Raw genomic sequence first — 19230 nt, 5'->3', positions numbered from 1 at the left:
GGCACATCTCTCAGACCTGTGCTGATCAATTTCCCAATATATAAAAAGGCACAATCATCGCATGATAAACTAAAAGAACTGCATCCCCTTCAAAGCTTAAAAAAAACAATCAACATGTTAGGATTTTCATGGGATTTATCTGTAGCACTTAAATCAAATAAATGATTGAATACTGCCAAAATAACCAATACATTTTGCACAGATAGCTGTGTTTCTACGAATTAGTAAACATGACTAAAATGAAGGAGAAAGGACATCAGAAACAATAGGCTATTCCAAGTGGATTCACCTGTGTGGAGCTTTTTTGCTTGTTTTAAGGTAAACTAAATTCAACAAAAGCATGCATTAATTTCTGTTACAACTAGAATGGTCAAGAAAAAATGTTTTTTAAGGGGATACAGTTCCTTTGTGTTCTTGTTAAATTTAGCATAACCCACAACTTGGTGTACATTTCTGACAGTGCAAAACCTGTCAAAACATTTTTCTTTTTGCTATGAGCTGTTTGCAGTCTTTGCACAGAGGCTTTGTTGAAACTCTTGCATATAGTTAGGAAGAGGGTCTTGCTAACTGCTTTTACAGACCTCTTTAATGGTGCCTCACTTACTGCTGAACACAACTCATAAAATGTGGTGTTGTTCAACAAGCTTCAACTCAACAGTCAGCTCGCCAGTCAGGAAATACTGCCCATTAATGAAACAAAACCCCAAAGGAAACAGGAATGTAATTAGACACTGCATTTAAACTGAGAAGAGTGGGGCTGAGAAAGGGTTTTTTTTTTAAGTTTTCTTTGATAAATCAAAAGGTGTTTTCTGGACTTAAAATTGCAGACCTTCAGATTCATAAAGAAAAGCCTTAAAGGACAATCTAATCTTCTTGTCATCTATTTACAGCTTTTTCTCATCTCTCCCCATTTCCTCCACTCTGCTCTCCGTCTCAGCAAAAGAAGCCTTATGTTTTGTAAACGGGACCTATTTGGAGTCGGAGCATTTGGGGGCCGATATCTGTTCATTGTGATGAAAATGAAGGAGTGCACACATGCATTTCGCAACTGTGGAACTTCATCTGCTTAAACTGCTATTGCACAGGGGCAGCCGCCTAAAGAGAACGGAACCAGACCGTTAAAACAGTAATCACAGAACTGTGTGAGAAACATTCCTAAATCCTATCAGGAAGAAAGCGTGTTTTCTGCAACATTCTGGTCACATCCTGCAGCGCTGGTAATAAGCGTCATTAAACAAGAATGTAAGTCCAAATCAAGTTCTAATTAAAGCTCTTGCTGAAGTCTCAAAACACAGCAAAAACGCAAATATGTGGGGGAGGTGATCAAAGGAAACAAACAGCACGCAAGCAGAACTGTCCGGATTCAATGCAGACTGGGTCCCTTCTTCTTGCTACTTCAAGTCCTGTGTTCAGAAAACAGGAAGAATCTTTACGATCAGATATGCAGATCTAATTTGGAAAAAAATGTTTTTGCATCACCTCTTATGGTAGATTGTGATATTTGTGGAGGCAAGATGACAGGAACCTGGAAACAGAACAGTAAAACTAATGTTTTTTTTCTGCTAACTTATAAAGGGGGGATTTTTGACAGCACAGACCAGCTAGCCTGCTTGGTGAGATCAGGTGAAGCGATTTGGCACATTTATTTTTTTTCAAGGGTTCTGGTGCAGAATCTTCTCCTGTCTTTCAATTACTTTCAAAGGACACATTAGAACCCGCAACAGGCACCATTAAAATTTCTCTAGAGAGAGATGTTGCGTCTACACTCTGTTAAGCGTCGTTTGCTTAATCAGTCCCTCGATCGAGACCGCAATGTGAGAGTTTTCAATGCTGTGTGACTTCGGGACTTGCCAGCAGTGACGATACAGACCAGAGACATCACTCCTGGTAAATTGTTCATGGTCTGCCATGTTAGTGAGGATTAAAGCAAGGACAGGGCTCCCGATCAAGGTGACAAGCTGCAGCACCCTTGGTATAAACAAGGATTTACTACAGCAGTAGCGCACTCTTTAAAAATCCTGCCACCCACCTGATGTAGACACACTGTTCACGTGTTAACCTACTGTGCTACAATCGTGACAGGCGTTGTGAAGCAATGTATAAATAAATGTCCAAGAAACGAATAATTGAATAAGAGACCAAATTCTACTGTGTTTGTGGAATTGTTGAGACATGAGGGGACTATTTATTCAGGTTGGTTCAGAATGCGAAAGCCGATTTTGATAAGTCACCAAGTAAGGGCAGGAAGGGAAAGCTGCTTTACCATCAAGACTGATGAGGACGCTGTCAGTACAACAAAACGGAAAAGCAAGATGGTAAAAAAACAATTTTAAAGGCCGAATTACTTTGCTCTGAGAGCGCTTCAGTCAGCAGAACCCTTCGTGATAAATGCCATACAGCACGGATGTCGCTTCTAGCATCTTTGGACCGGGCAATGAAATTGTAATCATTTAGTACTTTTTGTGGAAGATTTTCTAAAAAAGGCCCTAACAGACCAAACATGCTTTAAACATACAGCAGATGTTAGGAAGATGCGGAGAAAACTAGTGTCTGACACCCATTTTCAACGTTTGTCTGGGTCTACCCAAGACGTACAAACCATTTCAAGATTTAAATCCCAGTTTCAGTTTAACAGAATAACTAGTATGGTAAATGAACAAGGAATATCCTATTTTAAGAAGTCTGGGTTAACTGTATTCGTGTAATAGGTCTGTTACTGCACTAAAATGAAAACTCACAAATATGAAATAGACATGGAAGTGTTCTTACAGGATCAGTGCTAGGGTTTTAGGTTCTAAAGAGCTGTTTGTTTTACACAAAACAATTTGACCCCTAACCCTCTCCAGATTGTTTGGACAAACACTTAGCATAGACTCCTATCAGGACTTAAATAAAATAATAACAAATATATCTTCTCCTTCAAAAACCTATTCCAGTGAGTGAAGACTTAAATTGTTTTCTATCCTTGCCTAATTGAAAGCCAGATTACGCATCTCTATGATAACTATTGAATGTTTTCATTTTAAATTTTCATTTTAAGCTTGGCTCAGCTACAGTGCTTAGCTTTTAGGAAGTTTTAGACTTCAGAAAAAAATAAAGAGCCTTTTTTTACATATTGAAGTTATAAAGGTAACTGGACACCAAACAAAGGGCAATTTGTGCTCAAGTCATGGTTCCCTTCCTTTGCTGGCATTAGACCTTAATCTTTAAAAGGTTGGTCTACTTGCACCTACATTTTTTTGGACATTAAAAGGACGGCAACAATATAAACTGTCCCACAATGCTTGGATTTCATCCAATGCCTCAGTGTGGAGAAAACCGGTCTTGTGTAGTGACGGTGGGTTTGCGGTTGCCCATTTGCAAATGTAGCCCCTGTACTGTAAATATTTCACAGCCCACTTCACTCAACACGACACAAAAAGGTAAAAGAACAACGTTGGCCAGGCAACCTTGTAAGGAGGAACATCACCAAGGTTTGAAAACATTTTGGCAGGTCCCCAAACTTAACTTCTAAGACTCCAAACAAATGCATTTTTGCAGAACCACTACGTATTACTTAAAAATAATGCATTAAAAGTTTCAATAAAAAAAGGATTATCGGGGGTCTTATACTACCTTGTGACACACTAAAAATTACCATCATGCTTTATGAAGCCCGTTATTCTTTATTGAACATACATGCTCAAAGCCCGTAATACGTTCTATAGTCTCTTTTATACTCCATCATAATTGTAGCACTGTAATCCTAGGAGAGGAAATATCTATAAATGCTGCAATTACGGAAAATTGTCAAGCGTATTTATTGACTACTTCAAATTAATCTGTAATGCCTCGTATCCTTAATCCAATCGTAGTCTTAATCCAATTATTTCAAATTCACCCAAATTACCAAAAAGGTTAATAACAGCATTTATCTTCGAATCATATTGTTTTTGTCTATTTATTGTTTATGCTGCTGTTAACATACTATTTATGAACTGACCTGCTACTGTTATTCACCATATAGCCTATTTGTTCTAACTTACTATAGAAGCAAATAACTCTCTAAAATTTGCCATTATTTATATATCACAAAAGGCAAGCCTGCCTATTCAATTTCTACCTTTAAATTTGAAAAGGGGAGAAAGTGTAGAGTTTTGACTAGCCAAGACATGAAGCGAAATTGCCACAGTAACAACATGTAGCATTTGGTGGTTAAACGCCCCAAAAACTAACATTAAAAAAAGAACATCAAAAACAAACAGTAGATTCATCGAAAGGTCTCCACACTTTATCCTAAACATGTAGCCTTTGATTCTGAATATCGTTTCAGCAATATTCAGTATTTTAAATTGCTTAATGTGCACAGTAACAATCTAGAAAACTTGTGCGAGCTGTGCAAATATAAACCTAACTTTGTTTTCTTTTTTCTCTCTCTTAAATAAAAAAGCATTGAGGTAGACTTTTTTTTTCTTCTTATAAAACTTCACGGACTAAATCTCTGCACAACAAACACAAGTACATTCATATATGAACAAGATGAGGTAGGTATGATGCAGAGTGTAAAATATTTTCAAGAATGCAAGTAATTCCCTGAGATGATCAATAAAAGGGAATTTAAGATGCACATGAAGGCCAGCCAAGCCTTTCTGAGGGACTTGACCACATTGGCAACAGTTGTGACTGAGGCATGGGCCAATACTGCTCTATGGTTCATTGCCCACTGAGACAATAAGTCTAAATCAACATGTTATAAATACAGCATAAATCTTCTCTCAAATCCAACAGTATCTTTCGAGCGATATCTAATAATTACAACTATCGGAAATCTAATACGAGTTTATAGTACTTTCTAGATATCCCACATTACGTTGGTGACTACCCTGTTTGCTACGAGGAATCTAAAATGTTTGATCTACTTTTTTCTTTGTGGTCAGTGACACTCTGATTCCACTTCACAAAACAGCCATATAACCCAATATAGGAAAAACCCACTACAGCTAGGCAAGCTTTCTCTGAATTTATAAACCCTGATGACGGGAGTGTCGGTTGACCTTCAAAAGAAAGCTCGTTACACGTACGGGAAAAAAAAATCAAAATCCCTTTCATGGCCACCCTTTCCCTCATTCAACCTAAAGGCCGAACCCTCATGAAGTGTATCTTAAAATCTCTTTCTTCATTTTATTTTCTTTCCTCCTTCTTGTTCTCATTTCGAGAAGAAAGAGCTCTCTTGTTTTCAGAACACCAGGATTCTATTATTCCCGAAGTCGACGACAACGATCATGCCGTCGGGCGTAATGGCTATACCCGACGGGCGGTCCATCTGCCCAAAGCCATTACCCTGAGTCCCGAACTTGCATAAGAAGCTGCCATTGGGCTCAAACACCTGGACCCGATGGTTGCGGGAGTCGGCCACGATAATGCGGCCCTCCTGGTCTACCGCCACCCCCTGCGGCCGCAGGAACTGCCCGTTGCCCGTGCCCTCCGAGCCCAGGAAACGGGCGGACTGGCAGTCGGGCCGGATGACCAGCAGCCGGTGATTGTTGAAGTCCGTCACCACCAGGTGGCCCTCGTGGTTGAAAGCCACCCCCCGAGGGGAGTCGAAGTGCTTCCACAGGGCGCCCTCGAAGCCGTACTTGTTCAGGAACACCCCATCCGGACCGAAGAGCTGTATGCGGTGGTTCCGGGTGTCCGAGACCAGGATTTTGCCCTCAGAGTTGACCGCCACGTCCCAGGGATAGTTGAACTGCCCATTCTTTGTACCCTTCTCCCCAAACTTCAGGAGGAACTGCCCCTCGAATGTAAAGACCTGAATGCGGTGATTGTCCTTGTCGGCCACAATGATTCTCCTCTGGCTGTCGCAGGCCACGCCGGCAGGCCGGTCAAACTGACCGGGTCGAGAGCCCAGGGTGCCGAACTTGTGGTGGAAGGTGCCGCAGGGCTTGAAGATCTGCACCCGGTTGTTACTGCGGTCGGCCACGATCACGTAGCCCTCCTTGTCCACGCAGATGCCCCAGGGCCGACAGAGCTTACCGTCTCCGTCCCCTTCTCCGCCAAAGGAGGCCATGGGCAGCCCCACGCCCCCGTAGCTGCGGCCCGACTTCACGAGGACCTTGAAGGGACTGCCCTCGATGTGCTGGTTGCAGACAAGCACCGAGATGAGGTGCTCCCCCTCCATCTTGGGCAGGTAACTGACTGTGTACGTCCCGTTCTGATGGTCCGATACATCTGCCGCAAACAGGTTTCCGTCGGGGCCCATGGCCACCGCCGTGACCGCATCCCCCCCCGACAGCCGGGGCTCGCCATCGTGATCGTAGCCCACCACCGTGAAGGATGCCACTTTGCCCTGCAAGGCTCTCTTCAGACCCTCCCCCGTGGCTTTGGTGACGGGTGCGAAAGCGCCGCTGCTGATCAGCCCCATGGACTTGATCGCAATGTAAAGAGCCTGGTCCGGCGGCGTGAACATGATGCGGTCATCCTCCTGGGGCTGCAGCATGCCCCTGAGGGCTTTCAGCTCCTGGATCTGCGTCAGCATGCGCTCCCGGGCGAACAGGATGTCCATGTTCCTGCCTTCCTCCAGGACCTGCTGGACGGCGGTGATGGTGCTGTCCAGCTTGTTCAGGTTCTGGTGCAGCTTCTCCACCTGGAGGTAGAGGGACTTCGCTTTCACCTGGCGGATCTTCTCCACCTGCGGAGAGACGTCCGAGAGAGGGAGAGCGCAAGGTCAGAATCGTCAATTAAAAAAGGAGGAAGGTCGCCGGCAGCGATTTAGACACAACCGAGTGTCCTTTCTAACATAAGCCAAGAAGGCATTTTGGGGCTGGTAGGAATCTAGGCACGTTCTCGATGTTCGCAAATAAGATCACTAGCTTCCTCCCTGTTTGAAAGCTGCAGCTGGGCAAGAATCGGAAAGCTGCGCTTTCTAAATAAGGAGAAGCAGCAAGTTCTTAAAAAAACATGCTGCATGTAGAATTTAAATATAGTACAATAAAAGTTGTTTTATAAATACAATGGATAAAGTTCCTACCTTAAGTTTAAGGTGCTGCTTAGGAATAGGGGCGTGTATTCTTTAGAGATGTTTCATTCTAACATCCTGTTTTTAGCTGGTATAATCTGTGTGTTTTGAAGATGAAGCAACAGCTTTATTTCTGCTTGTGTAGCATTTCATAGCGTAATTTTAGCGGCTAATGCAATCTGTCAAATGCGAAGAAATCCAGTGTTATTACGCAACATGGACAACAAAATTTTAAGTTGGATTTTTTTAGCATTCCTTTTTAAGTCTTACGTGACAGAGCTCGGGCAACATCTGTATTTGCAGATTTATGCAGAAAGAAATTTAAAGGTTACTGAAATTAAAAAGATAAACTACACTCAAGTAATACACCAGCTTACAGCATCTATCTTGTCTGTATGTTTGTGGCTTGTAATATATTGTATGTGAAATGTGTGCATGTATATTCATAGGTATACATTTATTCACAAACATCTGCAATTTGGTAAAAAAAATAAATGACAAGACAGCTTACAAAAACACGTTACTGTTAACAATATTTTTAGTGCTGTTAACTTGAAAGAACAGGCATGTTGATCTGCAAAACATAGCACCAACAGCGCATAGTGGAGTTCGAGAGCGGCAGAGAAGGGCCCCCTCGGTCTCTCCCCACCATGTGCACTGCGCTCTGCGCTGCTGAACAGAGGAGGTCTCGACGTAGTGTGGGGCAGGGGGTAGGGAGCAAGAGACAGCCTTCACTCGCACAATAACTGAGGGCTGTGCTGTGCTTTGCGACAGGTGAAGGGGGACCTCTCCCCTTGATAGTCTGCAGCTCCAGACGGCTGTTGCTTCTGAAAGGGGAACCCTTTTTATTGCAACAGTTTCTGAGAAGCTAAAGGGTAAAAATTTACTTGACTGGCTGTCTGCTGAGTATCATATAAAATTCGGAGTCCTGCTCTGACATGTAAAACCATTCAGGCAATGTCCTTTGATTACCTGATGAAGCGGTCGGGTCAATCTCCCCTCCTACCCCCCGCCTGTAACCTGTGCTCATAACCCATTGAAAAATGGATGGGGCCTGAGTGTTATTAGAATAAACTAGGCTGCTGTGGGGAAGTTATTTGTCTAAGAGTATTCAAAGGAATCAAGGCTCCACCTTACACACCTGCAAACTGCAGCAGCAAAGAGCTTCTCATTTTTACTGAAACGCAATGTGCTGGATATTTGCATTCACACACATCTTCACAGGCTGCTCGTCTTGCAGTGGCACTACTGGTGCAAGCTGATGCACACGTTGTTGAAGCAGCTCCATTTATATTAATTTTATTCAGGTCACCTATTTAAAGTGCTCCCAAGACATCCGAGGTCAAACATATCAAACACTGCGGACGGCAGGGCCATTCAGACAAAAACACTCCCTTCGAAAGAACTTCAAACAATGATTTTTTTTGGTTGATTTGATTTTTTGTCTGCACACAGAAACAGTACGGATACGTGTAAACATCTCAAAACTCACAGTATGGAGGGATCGTACACAAAGTTTATTCCAACATTGAATCCTCCTTGGTCTTTACCTTCCACAGCAGCTCGCACTCCCTTTCTTCGAGGGCCTTCTTGTGCCGCGACGTGACAGCCTTGACCTCAGTTTGCACAAACTTGGCCTTTATCTCCACCTGCTCTGCAATAGCTTGGGCCTTCTCGATGCTGAGCTGTAACACACGGACGAGCAGATAGAGGTCTCTTAAAACGGCAGGAATAATAAAACACACTCAGGAATTTTTCTTGTAATTTTCAAGTCAAATATGTAGGCAGGATTCTTGGTAATCGGGTAACTCAGAATGACACGACGTGACCATACAGAAACATATGGAAAGACCACATTTGCAAAGTAAATTAGTGTATAGAATACACTACACACTAAATACGAAGAAGGGTTAATGTTGTACAACCCCAATACAAAGATATTATATAAATGGCTTTCAAGAGATTAAGTACCTTATTTATGTTGTTGTTGTTGTTGTTTGGGAAAATAACTCCCAACCCACATTTGTAAGTTATCAAGACTTTAAAAAAAATGGTCTTTAATTCAAATTGTCATCTTTATTTGACAAGATAGTGTGGGAACATGTGCCCAGCAGTTTGACTACAGTAAGAAAAGTGTCTCCCGCTGGCTGGCAGTATTAAATATTCCGAATCACTGGAATACCGATGTGATAAAAAAAGCTCTGCTGTATATTCAACACATGCAGTCAGAGAACCAGAGGTTTACGACCAAGGTCTTCAGTGTTAATGGTTCATTGAGGAACAGCAACAGTAAATCATTCATGATCCACATCTACAGAAAATCTAATCTCCTGTATAAATAACACCGGGGTTTCTTTAAAACATTACTTCAACACCTCACATAATTGCAATGAGTTATATTCAGAAGCATTATGATAGCAATTTAATCACACCTTTGTTATGCACCGTCATTACAAAACAGAAGACAACAGTTTTGACTGCAAAATGGCGCTCCTTTCCAACCTGCGGTTGTGACACCACATCAAGCCAGAAAAGGCTGAAGTTAAAGGTTACGACATTTGACCTCAGTAAAAACACACCCACAGGCAAACAAAAATGCAACAGATCAAATATTTATTCCTCTGCAAACATAAACGGGATGGGTTACAGAAGGCTAGAAAAATATGGGGCACATGCCATTTCTAGGACTGGATACTTGAATAAAGCAGATTTACCCTGCAACTCCTCTCTCTGCTTCAAGGATAATAAAGATGACAAAACATGAAAGTACACAGTACTCAAGAAGAGTGTCAAGCAGGAAATTTGAGGACATTTATCAGAATGTTCCCAATTTACATCTAAAATACCAACTCAAAGATCACCTCGATATCTTTGATCTTTGCCAGGTTTCGAAAAAAAATCTGGACTTCAGGGTCTGCAAAAACGGCACATTTGGTTTGACACAAAATGTATATATGCAAAAATATTTAATAGTTGATAATTCAGCATATTCGGTTGTCCCGATTTCTCCGTTTTAATATGGAACCTACCTGCATGTCTTAAAAGATGGGAAATATAACTACGCAATGGGCAAAAAGGCGGTCACCAATCAAAGAGACAGGATTTAGAACCTCTGGCAGTCCTGCAGGTCACAAGTTCAGGGTCAAAGTTCATTTGAGATAATACCTTGGGCAGTGGGCGGAAATTTGCTGACAGGGGAGCTAATCTGGTTTGTTTACATGCAGGGGCGGTTTACTCCATGGAGACCGATTCAAAAGGTTAAAATATTCTTCATGGTACAGCATCTGGCTGGGAGAAACCGCCTAAAACCTGTTCATCCTTCAAACCAAAGAGCACAGGGAATGGCATTCTCCAATTGAGAAGTGCTCCAGGCCTTACCTCATCCTGGCTCCATCATGGGAAACATGTTTTACATACGATTCTAAAACAAATTAGTGCCCTGTTCTCAGCTTCAAAACTATAAGGCTGGAAATCTTTGTTGCTCCAATACGCGTTACATGTGGAGTTAATCAGCCCCGCATTTTGAGACATTTTTCAAAACGCCATGTGCATGCTGTATACAGTCAGTCCTCAACTTCACAACATTCAAGTTAAAATGGAGGCAACTTATGACATTTATGAATTGACACCCACACAAATTCAACTATTAATTGACTTTTCACCACTGATTTTGACATCACACTGATCAATCAGATATGACACTACAGTAGGGAATGATTTCAAGCTTAAAAATCAAACTTCAGTAAAGTAGCTATAGTATTTATGCCTGCGCCCAGTCAACGTACCACTGATAAGGGATTTACTAGGAAACATAACCCACGATGACACTTCTGATCAAATCAGTGTGTTGTTCATTTACATTGTGATCTTGAGCGGCAATAGTGATGCTTTTGGACAGGACAGTATGATGCTAGGGCATTAATAACCAGTTTTCATACTGGTAAGGTTGAATTAGTCTTTGAATTGAAAGGCACTTTTGAAAGTGCAAGTCATACGGTCACAATATTTAGTGAAAACACAGTACTTTGCCTTGGTTCAGGAACCAATTATTTGTACCAAGGCATGAGAAAATTAGCTCCGAGTTATGACTTGTCAGCTTAAAAGATGATTTTCAAACTAGTTGCATCATAAGCCCAATGATTGCCTGTAGTTGGTTACGAGGCAGCTACAGCCTGACGCACAGCCTCATCGTCCTCCAATCAGGCAGCTGGGAAACGTTCTGTCATTGCTGCAGTGAAGCTGCGGTCAGCTGGGGAAGCTCGGCAGGCTGCAGTTGTCTCCTGTTGATCCAGCAGATGTTGTGCTACAGGTGGGCCCAGAGAGGAATCCAGCCACGGCAAGACCTTGACGCTGTGTCCTGCTGTCGTGCCACTGCGGCCCCTCGAACCGCGTGCTCCCGTATCGTCCTGCAGGGGGTCCGACACTCCTGGACCGGTGTGCAGGAAGCGAGAGGCTCGTTAACGTGCACTGGAGGAGATCTTGTGTTAAAGGAGCTCCCCAGACCATCACGCCTCCAGCACCCCAGCACCCCAGCACCCCTGTCTCTTTGATTGGAGCAACGCAGCTCTGCCCTCTGCTCACACCTGATCTCTCCGGCCGCAAAACACGCACTCTAGTGCCACAAGCCTGCGACTTTCACATCTCTTCATTCAGTAAAAAGTGTCTTTTTGAGTGGCTCTTTATACAGATGATTAACCCACTCATCACGCAAATTCAACCTAAATACCAAACACTGGACACATGGAGATTTTTTATGAAATCTCAGCACTTGGGCCGGGAATACTGTTCACCCACGGAACCAAATGATGAGCAAGTCCACTCACTGTTTAAAACAGAAATAATAATATGCATAAGCCCAATGAGCTGATCATGTAAACTCTACACTGCTGTGCTTTCATTGTGCATCAGTGTACAATGATCCGCTAATTTTAAATAGGTATGCCAGATCACTTGTCAAAGGTTAGAACAGGAGCAGAAAAGTACAAATGGCAGAACCTCTGCCATCCTACAAATGAGATTTGGTCATATAACGAGGCATTTATGGCTACATCTCTTAAGGGAATTGTTTTACAGTGGGACCCCTGGCATTGTTTAACTCCAGCATGTGTTTGCAAGCCAATAAACAGGGGGTCCTGGTCTCAGAGTAATGGTTTTGAACTGCGGGTCTGGTTCGCTGTTTAGCCCAGTGGAATAAAAGGATTAGCTAATTCCTTTGCTTTTCCAGCACAGGACCTCCGAGCATTAAGCCCTGTGTATCACTGTGTACCATCATTGTCCTATTCAGGAGCACCAGTGAACAGCTGGGGGTGATCACACACGCTCCACAACCTCGGAGCAATCTTTGTTCTTGGGTTTAATGTAATGTAATGTTTATGCTGGACTCGAAAAAGATGATACTCTATGGTCCAAATTAAGACCATGGACTCCTCTCTAAACGTTATTCAAGAATTATCACCGCTTCTCATGACTCCTGACTCTACCAAATAATAATCATTTGCTTCTGGTCCAGACTGCTGAGATTAAAACAAAATATTTTGAAGTCATATGCAAAAATGTCCCCCCCACCCACCCATTGTGAAATATGCAAAAAGACACTCAGCTCCAGGACAAACAGTTTCAGGGAGGTGTTCTGCCCCCTCTCAGTGGGGTGCCAGCGGTGTTGTGAAGGGTGTTTTCCCTTGAGTTTAGGATCTGGGGTGGAGTGATTGGGGGGGGGGGGGGAGGGGGTAACTTTTTGTGCTGCCACATGAGGAGCCGCCTTTCCCTCGAAATTCCTTTCAGTGGCGCCCCCTCCTCTCCAGCCCCTCTCCCCATTCACAGCTGGATGCTTCTTATCTCCTTGCCAACAGGCTTATGTGGGGCCTACCTTCTGCAGCTCTTATTCGAATGGGACAAATGGCCGGTTTCCAGCCACCACTGCCCCTCCTCTCTCCCCTCCCCAGGGCCTTTGAAGTTGGAAGAGGACAGAAACACTTCCTCTGTGTTCTGCTAATGATCCATCCTGCTCCAGCCATTGGCCTCCTGAATACGAGCTGTCAGGTCACACAGCAGCAGTCGGGGCCCTTTCTCCGCTGCCCAGGGAGGGAGGGGTGCCCACTGGGGTGCCATTTCCAACTGCCTCACTGGGACAGCTCTTTTCAAATGTAAATTTGAAAAACACTACACGCGCACACATCTCCACTCCCGTAAACTCTCTTCTTTTCCAAACGGAGACAACCCTACAACAGTGCAAGCCCAACAAAGGGTAAGGTTTTCTTACTGCATTCAGCACATATTTTCCCCGCCAAAGAGAAACATTTTAAATATTAATTCCCCTGACGAGTTCCCAACAGAGTTGAACAAAATGTCATCTTTCATCTGTTCGCTTCGATTCAAATGAACTCGTCGTGAGAAATCAAACCACACCAGACTGGGAGGAACACCCTCATGTGAAGGACAGAAAGACACTTTTTTTTTTTTTTACTTCTAGTGGCTTGTCAATTAAAACCTTGTATCTATCAATGAGGCAGCATAGTGTAGTGGTTGAGCAGTAGGGTCTGAGCTCCTGGTGCAGTAGAGAAACATTATCATGACTGAGAGGTTGTGGGTTCGAGTCCCTGCTACAGAGAGTGACCCTGAGTGAGGGACTGTACCCCAGTTCCCCCAGTCCGCCCAGCTGTGTAAGTGGGGATCAGCACAACTGGATGGGAGAGCCTGACCCTCTCCAGTGGATTGGGGTCCCAAATCCGTTTCCCACCACAGAAACCAGGATGAGCTCCAGTGCGGTCTTTACCCTTGCCTTCCATTTACCAATAAATCACAAGTTTTCTTTTTAGACCGGCATCACTTTCCGCCTGGCCTAAACAGGGTCTAAGATCCTGTGAATCGGACAAGACCCTGGGTCGGAGAAGTAGGGGGCATCCGGCCGCTGAAAGGGGGGCGAGTGCAGGAGGGAAAGGCGGGGTACCTGCACAGCCTGCCGGCCCTGCTGGGCGTCCGCCAGCAGCTGGATTGTGATGGCCCTGGAGTCCTGCACGGCGTCCTGGAGGTAGATAAAACTGTGGCCTACGTGTCTTCCCACGCTGCACTCCCGGCAGATAGGCACAGAGCAGGTGTCGCAGAAAAACCGGAACATCTACGAACAACACAAAGCAGGCATATAAATACAGGCGGCCTGCTGTCACAGGGCACTGGGGTGGTGCGAGAAGGATCCTAAAGGTCTGAAAAGCAGACCATCCACAACAGGGTTTTCTCTGCTCTGCAAGTTATTAGGAAAGGTATTTTTTAAACAACTCAACACACCCTTTCCCACAGGAGATGCAGCTTTAGATAAACCAAAAACACAAACATTTCACTTGAAATTCCAAAAAGATTGCTGATACAAACATCAGAGGGTTCGTACATACACAATCCCAAAATACATTGCACACAAAAGAATTGAGAACAACTGGCTCATTGCTTGCGAAAAGTAAGATTTTTTACTTGGCTCGGTTTGCCAAAAAGTGCAAACCTTGCAGGCTCAAAACAAACAAATCCCTCCACGACTCACCCCTACTTCTCTTGCAAAACAAATAAGAGCCAAGACTAAAAAATTAAAAGTTGCACACAGAGTTTATGACTCAGCAAAGATGCAGAGGGTTAAGCCTTCGGCTGCATGCTTTTAAATGTTCCTGCCACTGACAGACCCCTCTCATATACGATGAGTTCTAGTTCATCGCTTTGATGGAATTTTGGAATTTAGAGTGCATGGTTTAAGAAGAGTGGCACGCATCCTGACAATCAGTAAATCACTCCAAATCTCTTAATTAGCGTGAAGGCAAAGCCATTTAAAATATACCATTTTAAAATCAGGAATTCCAAGGTGCCCTTCAGTCTCCCTGTTTAAACCTGAAAGGGTTAAGTTACTGAGTGTTTTTTTAAAAATGGCCCCTTGGGAAACAGTGGCAATCAATCTATCGGCATAATGAACGGCTTCTCATGCGAAACTCTGATCTAATGATGGTGGTGAGCAGCCCTCCCCTCTCTCCCCCCCGCCTCCTGCTGAACACCAACCCCCCACCCTATCCTGCCCTGTCACACATTTCCAAAATTCCACGGTCAACCAGGAACAAAGGAAAGGAATGCAGATGCCATTTGGGAATGAAACAGCTGAAACAAAACATCACAGGAAGACAGAGCAGAAACAGTGCTTAATAATTATCTCGCCCCGTGTTCCAGGCACCCCACACGAGCCATTTCTCAGTCCAGATGGGATTCTGGAGCAGATAAAATCCACATGCAGAAAAAAATAAACCACCTTATTACCACTTGGCCTGCGCTACATTCTTAAGTGTTTTTTCCCCTCCGACTCATTTCAGACATGTCTGAATCAAGATTCCCGTTAATTTCTCCCCGACGGCTACAACATTTTGTTCCAGCTCTCGGCCGTAACCCCTGCAATGTGACACGCCGTGATGCCAAGAGTGAAGCTGGGATTAGGCCTCGACTCCTCCATGTGGAAAGACAGAAAAAGACCACTGCAGCTCGACGTGCGGCTGTACCAATACAGATGCCACATCAGATGAATAACCCAGGTCACAGCAGAGTAGGCCTGTGCAGGGTTAGACCTACCAGTTAGATTTTATCGAGCTGAAGCCTGTTAGCACCCAGGTCTACACATTTTTAACATTTCATCTGAATGGCGAGTATAACAAGGAAATTAAAACATTTTAAGCTTGCCCATATGTGATAACAGAAGCTGCTAAATAAATGGGATACAAAAGGCATACAGCAGAGTAACATACAGCAGTATTAAGAAAGACCTTAAAAAGTGTCTTTGATGTTTTGTCCCTCAAATATATAGGCAGGTTTTTTCTTTTGATTGTATATATTTGCTGTTTAGGAGTAGTTTTTTTTTAGTTATTCTTCCATTGTAGAAAAAAATTAAAATGTAAACACAAAAATGAAATGTTGAGAAAATATACACATCTTATTTTCTTACCACATGTATCACAAAAATTATTATAAAGGGCTCGTGTTGAATTTATCAGTGATATAAAAATATAATATTTTAAACAGACATGAATTGTACTGAATTTATCACACTGTTTTGTTTTGAAATAAGAATGTCGGATACTCCATACAAAGACAAGCAAGAAACATTCGAAGAGATTGCTCTCGTCAGAAGCATCTTGCCCTCGATCACACAGCTCTGCACCTATTCTTGGACATGCAGTTTACACTGCAAGCTGGCCACATGGATGAAAACTGCAGACTGATATAGTAAATCACCAACTACAGATGGCGGACTGCCACCCCCTTTACTGCATTCAGCTTTCAGTGAAAATAATGACAAAGTAGAGGCATTCCATTAGTGATCCTGAAACACCCCCTGGATCTGAGAGGGTAACTAGACTGTTGGACACAGTGCTAGGAAATATCTTATTTTGATCACTTCCAGTCTCTTTCAAAATATAAGGATGGAATAGATACTTAGGAACAAAACATGTAGTTGGTTTTTGGACCATGCAATACATTAAAAAAAAACTTATCTAGCTGGTGCAGCCCTTCCTGAAATGTTGGATTATAACCCTGTAAGTGCTATATTGCTGTGGTTTCTTAGGGCAACTTTCCAAAAACAAATGAATGTGGAATACTGCAATTCTTACTGCTGTGTCATTATCACAAGAGCTTTTACAGCTCTTTACAAATAAGTCGTCATCTGGAGACTTCCAAACTTTTAAGCTGGAGTTTTTGGCTTTAAAACGACGTCTTGAACTTGAAGTACCCATTCCCTCGAGGAAACGGAACAGGAATTACATTTTTGAATAGGTGGTGATAAACAAGAATGACTGAATTCCAACGTTCTTGATGGGGAAAAAAAAGTGGTTCATGCACTCTGTACTGTGTTTATTATGCAAATGAAAACTATTTGATACCAGTGAATAAATTCTGTGGAATGTATCTGGTTGTATTTTAAGCAGGGAAGAGTAGAGATGTGTTAATACACCAGACTCCTAGCCTGGGTGAAAAAACAACCTGAAACCGGGTTATTACACACGGTACCAGTCTGAAGAAAAGTGCCGTCTTGTAGCATTTTTTTTTTTAATCGGCCCTCAGGCATCTTAATCCCTCACGTTTTCACAACACGACCCATCTCCTTCTCTGCTGGGTCTCCTGAACGGGACCTTCCCTTTGTTTCAGCCCAGCTGTTGAGCCAGACAGCCATGTTGCCAGAGCCAGCAGCCCTGGCTTCTTTCAAGAAATGGCTGGCAAGATCCTCAGATCCATTGGCCACTGAACACTCAACACGCTGGGTAGTTCGAATGACCCAATCGTCTGCAATCCGTAAGTCCAGTAAAAACTAGTTTTGTCCTCTTTCCTCCTATTGTTTCCTTTGATTTTTTTTACTTTTAAATACCGGGTTAAGAAAAACATATTGTGTTCCAGCATTTGTTTTTCTTTCAAGAACAATATTTAAAACAAACTCGCTAAAGTAATCTGAGATTTTCCACATTAAAGAAAGTGTCCAAAAAAACTCATCTATACAGTCTATTTACTTTAAAGTTGTAATTACTTCATTAGCCTTAGCAACAGCTGTAGAGTACATACACAGACATGATATTGAATTCACGCTTTGGCATCACACGTCAGTGAGTTTGGTCTTATTCACAAAGGAGTTATTAAAGTCCAAACAGCCACATGTGTAATTATTTTTGTTTGATTTTTTTACTTGGTTGTCTTCAATACCTCTTCAATGCTTGCTTTAATAATCTTTTGCCTATGGCTATATCAAGAGCACTCATAACTAGAATTAAAGTATTTCAGAGTTGCAGACAGTATAATCTCTTACACTTTTAAGTTGAGAAGAGACAACACTTAAGTGTAAAAAGAGAATGTCTGAAAGTTGCCATTCAATGTAGGTCTGACTCATCGAAGACAAGCACAAACCATTCTTCCAGTGAATACTGTGTTCCCATATTAAAATCCTGTATCAGACTGTTTTCTATTCTATGTAAATATTTGCATTATTAAAAAGCATTATGTCCCATTATCCTTATCTTGCACCACAACATAAAACAGAATGAAACCGTTGCATAAATCATACTTATACACTAAACAAAACGTTGGCGATAAGAAACACGAACGGAGCACAAAAGAAAGAACATAACATTAAATTAATTTCTCTCAATTTATTAATTACAGATGAAGTATGGCTGTAAAAAGTCCCCTCCAGGGTACAAAGTCTAATTGTTCTATGGTAAATCTACCAGAACCTCATACTGTAGATAAAACTGCTCCAGTTAACCACAGCAGTCCAACCTAGTGAACTTTAGAGGGTCAACACCTTGTGGTGTCAAGAAACGAGGTCAACACAACAAGTGTCAGACACGCAAGTGCGATGGCCGATTCGAAACGGTTTAATCGACGCAACACGCGAGACAATTGTGGATGGAAGCAATTAATAGGACTGAATAATTAATAATTAACCATTAATAATCAATAATTAACAATTAACAGGACTGAAGCAGCCGCCATTATCAAAGACCACGAAGCAGAAGCAGTCCTTAAGCGGGTCACAGCCCTGGAGGACAGAGTGGATTAAGATTCCCCTCCCCAAACTGACGCAAAACAAGTATGAAAACGGGAGCGTTTTGAGAACAGGAACCTTTCTCAGAAGGGAAGACAGCACAGTGCAAGGCAGGTACAGAAACGGCTTTGTTTATACGTCACTGGGGAGGCTGAACTCTCCCTGACCCCTTGAAATATGAGGCACAGAGACGCCATTACTTGGCGACTTTGATTCAGATTTCCTGTCACGTTGTTTTCACAATGGTAACAGCCCTTTTTAATTTTGTCAAGCATTTTTGTAGCCAAGTCCACTGTTTGTTTTTTTTTTGTGGTTAAAATCAAGTTTCTCCCGTCTACATTCTACATCCCAGTCGGAAAGCATCTTCCTTGATTTCCTATCAAAGCTTCCACTTGCTCATTCAGGTATGAAAACTGGCTTCTTACAAGTCAATTTTTCTGACATTTCAGGAAAGAGAAGCACTAAAACACCATAAACATTACTGGTTCCAATACTTATTTGCAGTGTTTTAATACATTTTAAAAAAAAAAAACTTCTGGAAAGATCAAAAAGCCTTCTGTGGATACTTCATTAGAATAGAAGCTATGCCAATAATCAAGATGGAAAGGAACAAAGTAATCATATAGATTTTTCTTGTTTCTCATGTCAAGCCCTTATCTGTATTTGGCATTGAATGGTGACAGGGTAA

The 19230-nt window shown here is 42.6% G+C and overlaps 1 protein-coding gene across 1 annotated transcript in view; it reads right to left on the bottom strand.

Annotated features, from left to right (window-relative positions):
• Positions 1-4394: 4394 nt before the first annotated feature.
• The window catches only part of trim71 (tripartite motif containing 71, E3 ubiquitin protein ligase), a 36561-nt gene continuing 21725 nt past the window's right edge, over positions 4395-19230 (bottom strand). The window contains exons 2-4 of the mRNA XM_088929708.1: positions 13941-14108; positions 8545-8679; positions 4395-6667 (exon numbers count right to left, since the gene is read on the bottom strand). Coding sequence (XP_088785834.1) covers positions 5216-6667; positions 8545-8679; positions 13941-14108 — 1755 coding nt within the window. The 3' untranslated portion in view covers positions 4395-5215. The remainder of the gene's footprint in view (positions 6668-8544; positions 8680-13940; positions 14109-19230) is intronic.

This window comes from Atractosteus spatula, chromosome 12 (genome assembly GCF_055471065.1).
Source record: "Atractosteus spatula isolate fAtrSpa1 chromosome 12, fAtrSpa1.hap1, whole genome shotgun sequence".
NCBI classification, from domain to species: Eukaryota; Metazoa; Chordata; class Actinopteri; order Semionotiformes; family Lepisosteidae; genus Atractosteus; species Atractosteus spatula.
Note: the sequence above shows the minus strand (reverse complement) of the source record. Positions and strands in the feature narration are given on the sequence as shown.